Consider the following 11370-nt stretch of genomic DNA (forward strand, 5'->3'; position numbering starts at 1 on the left):
GATCCAACCAAAATTATAACACTAGGTCTAACATCTGGGATATCCCTCCAACCAACCCCAGGCTACCTCATACCTCTCTATATCAGGCTGATGTTGTAAAGATGTGGGTCTTGCTTCCTCAGATCAAATGGGTTAGGGTTGGTCTACAGACGGGGAGAAGGAGGACCAGTACCCCTCAGGCCTCCTCCATCAACCCCTCTTCTTCCTTTCCTTATTCTTCTTCCATATTTACTCCTCCTCATCGCTTCTCCAGTTTCTTGAACTTGGCCTCAAGCTTTTTGGAGTAGGTGTCCAGTTTATAAGCAGCCTGCTCCAGAGACGACACTTGTTCTTCAATCTGGATTATTTGGTCTAGATAGGGCTGGTGGCTGGCGTACTTGTGGTTGAGGTCCTGCAGGTTCCTGCTGATGTTAATGCTGATGCCTTTCATCTCCATGTACTTCAGACTGGTCAGCTTATTCATGTTCTCCAGCAGACGGTAGTCCTCACAGGTGCCTGTGAGTTCTCCTTGTAGGAAGACAGCCATCTTATCGAACATGTCTGTACAGAGCTCATTGATGTCCGACTCTGCTGGCTCTACGGCCTCCTCTGCAGTCTCCACCCCACCGTCACTGCTGCTGGTGGTGGTGGTGGGCTTCTTGGGCGCCGTGGGCACAACCTGGCCCTCAGCAGCAGTCTCGCCAGGCTCTCCCTGGGGTTCGGAGCTCCCTCCCAGGCTGAGGACGGTGGGATGGGCCGGGGGTACTCTGGAGATGCTGTCCATCGCAGCAGCCTCCTTTCCTGTGGCGGCCATTTTCTGTATCACTATACTGATCACAGAACAGTATTAATGTCATTCATTAAACATTACTTGTATCCTAAGTGTATCCATGCCACATGCCTAAGAATACTTGAAACACCTTTATTTGATTGACACTTAAGATAACAATCAATAAAATGTTTTCATGGAAGAGGACCTGACGTTCTAGGTAACCCTGAGGACTTTGTCTTCCAAAGGAGTTAAAATGCAGGTGGGAAAACCTAGTGACTCACTCTGTCTGGCCATGAAAGACATCTCTATAACCCATAATAATTTTCCATCCCTGAAACTTTCAGATGAATCCTTTATTGGGAAAATGAGTTAAAGACAGCAGAAGTTCACTGATACTCCATGCTGAAGTTGGCCAGACTTCATAGTTTGTAATTCGGTTTAGAGAGTTGACTCTAATAGTTGACTCTATTTTTATAGAGATGGTCCACTGATGTGGATGCTAATGTTATGGAAAACATAGACGCAGTGTAATTCATTCAAGATAAAAAACCAGCAGACAGCAGCGGCGACCGCTGATGAGGATGTTGGAACTACCGGTAGTTTCTTTGAGAATATATATAACGCTATCTGTGCATTTTAACTACAGCATATATACACCTTTTTCACTTTTGCATGTCAAAAACCTAATTACCACTGCTGCACATGCTGCCACTGTTTTGAACAGATTAGATTATACTATTTAGAACGAGCAGCCAGGTCATGAACGAACGAGTGCACCAGGGAGAATTGTTATCACTAGTTACCACAGCTACAAAGTAATAAAGCCCACCTATTTCTACAATTTATCTTCTTAAATATTTTAACCCTAACCTTAACCACACTGCTAACCTAATGCCTAACCTTAAATTAAGATCAAAAAGCTATTTGCAGTTTTCATGAATTGTTACGATATAGCCAATTCTGACTTTGTGGCTGTGGTAGCTAGCTAGTAGAAACCAGGGAGGTCACAACAAGCATGCAAATGCAGTAAGTGAAAACATTATCTAACTGGGGATAGCTAGCTAACATAATGTCACAAAGCATGATGCGCTAGCCAGGTAACTTTCATTCTGAAATAACTCCATATTTCCGAGTTAGTCAGATATTAGTTTAGAAAGACTTGACATTGGCATGGGAGCTAACTAGCTAGCAAGCTACCAGCTAGCTATCTGCTTATCAAAGGTAGATAACTGGTTAATTTGACCCCCAAATCGACCAAACTTTTCCCAGTGTTTCTCAAAATTACTGTAGCTGGCTAATTAATGTCATCATGCTTCGTGATACACCCGGTTTTATGCTGTTTTAGTCCACACAACATGTCGCCCTGTCACCAGTAAAACCTGATGAACAACATGGGGGTAAACAAAATTGGCCATGCTTTTTGTCCTACCAGATACGTGATGAGAAGGTTCTAGCTAGTGTATCCCTCTGTCCTTCGACTCTTGTTGGATGTAGCTGTCCAGTTTATCAGGTGCCAGGCTTCCATGACTGTTATGATTATGTATTTACAAGTTAATTACAATTAGCTTTTTGCTTTAGCGCCATCTGTACCTGATCGAGCAGATCTAGTCTCACGTGGAAGTTAGCTGTCTGACGTGATCGAGAGACTCATTGGGGGAGGGAGACTAAAGCGGACCCAGAAATTTGAACCGGACGCACATTTGAGTGCCCCAGGACTGTCCATTTACTTTGTGCTGTTATAATTTATGCTGCAGTTCCCCCTCATAGAAAATAGCTGGCAAAACAATCCAAGCATTGTTCGCATGGCCTATGCTTCCATGACTGCTGGCAGTCACTGAGGAGCAAAGTAGTCAGTAACTGATCAGCATGTTTTGAACAATATATTTTTGAAACAGGAAAATGTACACATTTCCTGTACTTTTATGAGCATTTAAAACATAATCAAATTTTTTTTTTTTTACAATCACAAGTCAGGTGCCGCCCCTAATGCCCTAATGGGCGGATCGCCACTGGTAGAAAGGAGCCCGTGTGAAATCACAAAAATGATTCAAGTCATAACCCTCAAGCTATTTTTCAATGCAGTCAATTTACAGTGCATGACTTGAACAGTTCCCTATCTGAAGAATTTGCAGTGCCCATCTCAGTATGTGCCACAGACCACTGTCTTAAACCACTGTGACCGCACATCTCAACAAGAAACAAGACTCCATTCTGTCTCCAACATGTCAAATAATCTTACCAAAGGCAACGTCACTCTTTGAAAGGCAGTGAAAATTAAGGAGCAGGCATTGAGACTAGTAGAATTAAAATAATTAATGTTGGACAAAATTGAAAGATGAAAGACTCCACCGCCAAGCTTACCAGTAAAAGCTACTACTAATCATTACCATTACTACTGCTACTTACACAGTCAATGATACTTAATAGGACTGTTCAACTGCTCAACCTTCTTCACCTTATTCTAATACGACTAATAAAGAGATCCCTGGAGCCAAATGTTCCCATTCAGTAGTCCCATTGTGACAGTGCTACTAGTTGAGTTGGTTGATGTAGCTCACAGCACCATGCAGCAGCAATAGCAGTCTCCCTCAGCCTCTCCTCCCTACCCTCCACAACCTCCTTAGGCCTCACAATGTTGTCAAATGTTTCATTTTCTATCACCCACACGAGGGCATGATTACAGCGCTACCTGTGTGATAGAGACATTTCCTCCGTGGTGTAGGTTCCCTTCATGCCTTCATTAAAGCACAGCCATACATCTTCCCTGTGTCGTGGTGGTGTACAGGGAGTACAGCCAGCCTCCATCCAGGGGAGCACACAGACATACACACTGTATCATTTGTGGCAACCTATTAACACTGGGCTCACCTTTTTAATTCTGATTTAGAGGGAGAAGTGAGGATTTGGGCAGAGGTGCTGATGATACAACCCTTCACACCAGGGCCGCTGAACAAAATAGCCGACGGAGACAGGCTCTCCTCCAAGAGACACATGAATCATCAATGACAAGGCTCCTCCCTCCTGGCGTTGCCGCCATGAATTATCTACCTCTGTAAAGGCCTTGGTCAATTAGTCAATAGTTCAACTGCGGTCCGCAAGTAACGCATACGATTCCCAATGCTGCTAGTTCCTAACATTTTGTGCATTACTTGATGCTGCAAATTAAAGGATCAGGCAGCCACTAGGACTCGGATCCGATATGGGGTTGCTTTGCCAAGGGATTAATCTGAAACCATGCAGCGGCTGTGAAGGTGATGGTGGGGAAAGAATCTCTCTCAGATTTAGGTGCTCAGGGATGCCGTTTAATAATTGATTTTGTTATAAATTCAGAGAGTGGGTGCCAATCACCTGAATTGGTGGCTATAGACACCAGGTTTCTGAACAGAATTTGAAACGCAATCGGAGGGGGCTAAAAGGAGATGTCTCTGGGTTCAAACTGAATACTGATTGGTATAGGGCTCAGTGTTGGCCCCCAGTGCTCTGCAGCAGCATGCAGACTGATACATGCGTCAAGGGGGACTCTAGTGCGTGAGGCTTGCTGTAATTGGAGCAATCTGTTCTCTCAGCCTGGAACTGCTGGGGCTTCCAGGGCTGTTTATGTGTTTGGAGTCCTAACCCCTGCAAGATGTCCTCTGTTTCCCCCAGATCCATTAGTGGACCGTGTGGTGCCAGACCTGTTGTCCGAGGAGGCTCTAACCTCTGCTCCGGCACCACATGCTACCTGCTGTACCTGGTTGGTCGCACATTGACATCTTCACTTACCAACACTTCCAGAAGATTGTCTGCTTCTCTTATCGAGAGATCTTTGAGCTGACACTATTTCTGTGCTCTCTCACCTCCTAGTTTTAATGTGATTTACAGTGAGGACCTAGCATTTACATGTACCTGTGTATCAGTGTTATTGATGGCCTCACATGACTTTCAGATATGCTTTTGTAATGTGGACTTGATATTGGTCGATGATTTGGGATGTTGTTGACAGCCTTTTCTTGTAAACAACAAGTGCAGGGGAGAAAGTGTTAATCATTCCCCAAATAAGACTTATAGTATATGGCAATACCATCTATCATCTAGCAGGACTCAGGAGGACAGCGTGTGTGAAACATCTAACTTGACACGATTTCAAGTAAACTGTAGAATTGTATTTTTGCTCTGCTACAATTACGTCAGTCTTTTTATAAAAAGCCCAGTAAGGTTAAATTATGTCCATATTGTGCTGACATGTTATAATATTTAATATCCTGGTTTTACTGACCATAGAACTCACTGAACTCACTTTTGAATAGCTGTCACATTATTATACTATGTTGAAAAATGTCCCCAAAATTCTATTGCACATTTAATCTAATAGGTAAGAGAAATATAGTCCAAACTGTTGGTCTGGTCTTTATTATCTAGAGTAAAGTCTTAAGAGGGAGATGTCTTAAGAGTATAATGAGTCATAACCTACATCAGCCATTTCCAAGCCTGGGTGATTTACATTAGTCTTATATGTTTGATTTTACTGTCACATGCTTGACAGGCACTCAGTCCAGCAGTAGAGTGACAACATGTGAGAGAGAAAGAGGAGGGAGGAGTCTGAAACAGGTCTCAGGTGATCTCTACAGGAGTTTTAACCCATGTAATAGAGCAGGGCCATGCTCTCTCAATTGGAAAGCAGCATACATAAATTGCCACATAAATCCTCACATTAATATCAAAGTCGATGGACTTCCATCAAAGCGGCTAGGGCAAATGCATGACATTTTCTGGCTAATTTAAACCCTTTTTTCTTCCTTTTTCTTCTCCAAATTAGACATGCTTTGTTGGAGGAGTCACGTCCTCAGAGGGAGGGATTAGTGTTGTGGGTCTCGTCTGAAGTGGACCGCTGAAAAGAGGTGTGCTCATGTTGCGTGAAAATCCATCCGTCTATTTAACGTCTCTGATTGTTACTTGTCTCTCTGAAGGGACTTCACTGCAATTTGTGGTAAATGCTATTTATCCAGAATTTACTACCTCAAAGACAAGGCCATCATAATATTCACCCAGAATTACCATGAGCAATGAATGAACAGAAATCTATGCCCTATATCCCGCCATCAATGACAGCTGGAGGACAGCGCCTCATCAAATCCATTTAATTGGATCAAATGACAGTCAGTAATTATTTAGATATTTCTCATATCTTGTAATAGGACCCCCAGAGCTACTGAGGAGTTGTGATGCAGTGGTACAGTACGATAATATCGATTACAGACATGCGACAACTGAGCAAATGTAGAGAGTGCTGTGAATGGCTATGTGCCACCAAGACAATGTGGCACTGTGTGCAAAAAAAAAACATCATTTGAAATAGGGCACCAGCTCCCTGTGCCAGGCAGCACTAAGCAGCATTAAGGACAGTGGCAGGGGTGAAGGAGATGCACCAAGGAGGTGTGCTTCACTGGTCATCACTCACACTTACCCCCATGACAAGAAGCTATGGCAAGGCTACTTATCTAGTGCACCCCGTAGAGAAAAACCTCCCCTAATGTCCTGGAGAATTACCAAGCCTGAGAGTAGGATAAACACCTTTGTCTCCTTAGAGGGCTGTGAGAGTTTAGGTTATATGCCAAGCTATTGGTTAGATTGCTAAAAGTGCTACATTGTTGTATTCTCGTTTGAATTCATTATGCGGTATTGCCTGTTTCTTAGACCAATTCTGGAGAGTAATACGGGAAATATAACCTTTTTATTAGAGCAGTACATTGTAAGGATGTGAGATGTCTGAGATGGCCTCTAATTCTTTGTTGTCTACTTTTTGCAAAACTATTCAAACTTATGTGTGAGAATTGGAAGTTACAGTCTTCCTCGTCAGGTTACAGGAGTCAAGGATTCCTTATTTTGTGTCGTTCAATATTATAATTTCTCCTCAGATCAGTCAAAGAGCAATCACATTAATGTAATGTGCTGAAATATTCATCCCTCACATGTATGGTGAATTACAATGGATGTAAAAAGAAAGGACAAAGAGACAGATTTGAATCTCAGCTGTAGAAGGGGAGGAGACTATTGTAGTCTTAAACCATGACTACAGGCAGAGATATCTGGAGACAACAGTGGAGAAGTGGAGTCGGCAGATTGACTCCTTTGTGATATTAATGAAATTCCCTCATCCATAGAGGGCTGAGCTGTCATCAATTATGATACATGAAGGAGGAAGGAAGCGGCAGTGGTGAATAGATGAGGATGAAGAGATGAGGATTTGTGTTTTATAATCCAGCTCATCTGAGAACAGAAGTGCCAGATTTATCAGTATGTATGTTGTGTACACTACCGGTCAAAAGTTTTAGAACACCTACTCATTCAAGGGTTTTTCTTAATTTTTTACTATTTTCTACATTGTAGAAAAATAGTGAAGACATCAAAACTATGAAATAACACCAAAAAAGTGTTAAACAAATCATAGTATATTTGATATTTGAGATTCTTCAGATAGCCACCCTTTGCCTTGATGACAGCTTTACACACTCTTGGCATTCTCTCAACCAGTATCACCTGGAATGCTTTTCCAACAGTCTTGAAGGAATTCCCTCATATGCCGAGCACTTGTTGGCTGCTTTTCCTTCACTCTGTGGTCCGACTCATCCCAAACCATCTCAATTTGGTTGAGGTCGGGGGATTGTGGAGGCCAGGTCATCTAATGCAGCACTCCATCACTCTCCTTCTTGGTAAAATAGCCCTTACACAGCTTGGAGGTGTGTTGGGTCATTGTCCTGTTGAAAAACAAATGATAGTCCCACTAAGCCCAAACCAGAAGGGATGGCGTACCGCTGCAGAATGCTGTGGTAGACATGCTGGTTAAGTGTTCCTTAAATTCTAAATAAATCACAAACAGTGTCACAAGCAAAGCACTCCCACACCATAACATCTCCTCCTCCATGCTTTACGGTGGGAAATACACATGCAGAGATCATCCGTTCTCCCACACCGCGTCTAACAAAGACACAGCGGTTGGAACCAAAAATCTCCAATTTGGACTCCAGACCAAAGGACAATTTCCACCGGTCTAATGTCCTTTGCTCGTGTTTCTTGGCCCAAGCAAGTCTCTTCTTCTTATTTGTGTCCTTTAGTAGCAATTACCACAGCAATTCGACCATGAAGGCCTGATTCACGCAGTCTCCTCTGAACAGTTGATGTTGAGATGTGTCTGTTACTTGAACTCCGTGAAGCATTTATTTGGGCTGCAATTTCTGAGGCTGGTAACTCTAATGAACTTATCCTCTGCAGCAGAGGTAACTCTGGGTCTTCCATTCCTGTGGTGGTCCTCATGAGAGCCAGTTTAATCATAGTGCTTGATGGTTTTTGCGACTGCACATGAAGAACTTTCAAAGTTCTTGAAATGTTCCGTATTGACTGACCTTCATGTCTTAAAGTAATGATGGACTGTCGTTTCTCTTTGCTTATTTGAGCTGTTCTTGCCATAATATGGACTTGGTCTTTTACCAAATAGGTATACCCCCCTACCTTGTCACAACACAACTGATTGGCTCAAACGCATTAAGAAGAAAATAAATTCCACAAATTCACTTTTAAGAAGGCTGACCTGTTAATTGAAATGCATTCCAGGTGACTACCTCATGAAGCTGGTTGAGAGAATGCCAAGAGTGTGCAAAGCTGTCGTCAAGGCAAAGGGTGGCTATTTAAATAATCTTAAATATAAAATATATTTTGATTTGTTTAACACTTTTTTGGTTACTACATGATTCCATATGTGTTATTTCAGGGATTTGATGTCTTCACTATTATTCTACAATGTAGAAAATAGTAAAAATAATGAAAAATGAGTAGGTGTTCTAAACTTTTGACTGGTAGTGTACGTTCACTGATCATAGAGCCTGTTTCACCCAGCTGTGTCAAACATAGTTCTGTCTCTAAAATACAACAACACCCCCATTCAAAAAAGGGTAATGAATACTGTGTTATAATGTATATGTTTCAAAACAATTTACTAATGCATCACTATCACTCATTATCTGATAGCAGTGAAAGGCTAACAGTAGCTAGACCATCATCAAAAATGTCCCAGAGTTCATTCGATGTTTTAGAGAACATGAATATCTCTTCCCTAAATTCTTTGTTCAACTGAAACCCTCATATTTCCTGCCCCACACACAGTTTCATGTCAAGATGAATTTCACTCAGCAAAATCACCTTCTTCCAGAATAACCAACTAAATGAAATTGGATATTTAACCTTTCCCCCGGTTAACTTCTGAAAAGGGAAAAGGTATTACTCATCGGCTTTGGCCAAGATATAACCATTTCCAGTTATCATAAGACAATGGTTGATGCAGCACAATAAGTTATGACATTCCCTTATAAAATGTGACACATTGCAGCAGAGTGGAGGGGATTGGTTCACCCAATGTGACCCTTCAGATCACCATTTCATTAGCGTTAACAAAATGTTCCCAACCGTCAAGGTTAAGCACCCAGCCAGCACATTTGGTTACTTGGAAGTTGTGAGAATGCATGTTTTTGGTTTCACATTGGAATGTGGGAACGAAGCCATACGTTTCCTGCCCGGTAAAACAGAAGTACACATTTAGCCTGTTCTGGGAACGTGTATTTTTAGGTTCCAGGCAGGTCTGAGAACGTTTTACTCTGGTTCCTTGAAAGTTTTCCCTGGAGGTTTTATTAACACTTTGAGAACGGAAATTATAGCTTATTTGCAGGTTTATGAATAACTTCCTTAAAACTTTCACTGAATGATTCAATAAGGCTTTTAATAACACTGCTAGATTATTTTGGGTTAACTTTTTTTAAACTCCAAGCACAGATACTGTAGGACACATTGAAATTCATTTCCTTAGGCATTAATCATGCAAACACTTAAATTTTTCTATTGTGACAGGGCATCCGTGAGATTCAAACCTATAATTTTTTCTCTATCCATGGAATTAGTCCACTGCCACCAGGTTGGAGGTAGCGTGCCATGTTTTTTTTTTTATCGCATACAAAGCTGTTCATTTTAGTCCATAAAAAATACCCAATTTCAAAGGAAACAAGCACTCATTAAGATCAGGTGTGGCCAACACACCTGAACACACTTAACAAGATAGAAGATATAGAGATACTTTTGTTGATGCTGAGAACAGAACGTATATGTTTTTAAATAACATTCTTAGAACGTTCTCTGAACGTTAATAACATTTTCTTGTGTTTTTTATGTAATGTTTAACGTTCTCTGAATAATTTGAGAACATGGCTTTAAATAGAACCATGAGGAAACCTGTAGTAAAGGTTCTGCTGAAGTACTGACATTCCTACAGAACAATGTTGTTTCTTAACATTCTTGGAACAATTTGAGAACATGACTTTAAATAGAACCATGAGGAAACCTGTGGGAAATGTTATGCTAAAGTACTGAAATTCCCACAGAAGAATGTTTTTCTTTTATGTTCTATGAACTATTTGAGAACATTCCCAATGTCAAACCAGTTGGAGAACCTTCCTAGAACATTACCAAAATTCAAATGAAATTTAACCATGTTTGAACTTTTAGGAAATATTCTGTTAAGGTAATGAAATACCAAGAAAAAACTTTTACTAAAATGTGCTGAGAATGTTCCAAATCCAAGCAACTATCCTGCACCACTAACAGAACGTTGTGGGAAGGTTGTATGCAAATAACCATAGGACAACCACACTCTCAGCAAGCTCTAAGAAACAAATGGTTCTCAGAACGTTATGGGTTAGCTGGGCAGAGATTAAGGGACTGACCCTCACTGTCACCTTCACTTTACTGTGTGTGTGTGGGTATGTGTGCGTGTATAAGTGTGTATTTGTGTGCTGTTTGGAGTTTCCACCAATGAGGGGTTGATTTTCCCTAGTCAATGTGTGTCAGTGAAAGTAGAATTTATTCTGTGTCAGACCTCTATAAGCAGGGCTTGCCAATGTCACAATTGCTAGGGGAAAGCTATTATGCCTCGGACTGGAGCTGAGAAACTATTCAAAACAATAGGAACAGCATGTGGACGGCAGATAAACCACAGTCAGAAGCAATAAGAAATGTCCCTTTAAACTGGAAGAATTTTCCAAGGGAGGCAGCAGCTGGATTTATGTCTTCAAGTATGGTCCTTGACCCAATGGTGTCTTCTTCTTACAGCTGCAGGGCCTACCCAGAGTGCATTAGGAGGGTCGGACTCAGGAGAGTCCCCAAAGTGCATCAGAGTACTTTCTAATTACTGCAGTATAAAATCCGTAACAGAACCACCATGACTTAAACCTCCCCGGAACAGTCTGTCGTTTATGATACCGTAGTTTCACAAGGACAAAGGAACAATAATATTGATGTTTCACGTTTTAATATAAATGTATTCCAGGCAGGTATTATCGGTATTGTTGTAAATCAAAAGCACAACAACCCCAAATACAAACATATACCATGCTTGTACCTTTGGTGTCATGTTTACAGTGGGGAAAAAACACCTGTCCACAACCTCAAACAGTCACACTCCAAACTCCACTATGGGACCAAAGTAACAAAGCCTACCATCAGTAACACACTACGCCGCCAGGGACTCAAATCCTGCAGTGCCAGACGTGTCCCCCTGCTTAAGCCAGTACATGTCCAGGCCCGTCTGAAGTTTACTAGAG

General features: G+C 41.6%; 1 protein-coding gene across 1 annotated transcript; it reads right to left on the bottom strand.

Annotated features, from left to right (window-relative positions):
* Nucleotides 1-218: 218 nt before the first annotated feature.
* LOC121551412 (biogenesis of lysosome-related organelles complex 1 subunit 2-like) lies at nt 219-793 on the bottom strand. Its single transcript, XM_041864052.1, has one exon. The coding sequence runs from the start codon at nt 791-793 to the stop codon at nt 239-241; it is 555 nt and encodes a 184-aa protein (XP_041719986.1). The 3' UTR covers nt 219-238.
* Between the last annotated feature and the right edge of the window lie 10577 nt (nt 794-11370).

The sequence above is a fragment of the Coregonus clupeaformis genome, chromosome 7, assembly GCF_020615455.1.
Source record: "Coregonus clupeaformis isolate EN_2021a chromosome 7, ASM2061545v1, whole genome shotgun sequence".
Classification (NCBI taxonomy): Eukaryota; Metazoa; Chordata; class Actinopteri; order Salmoniformes; family Salmonidae; genus Coregonus; species Coregonus clupeaformis.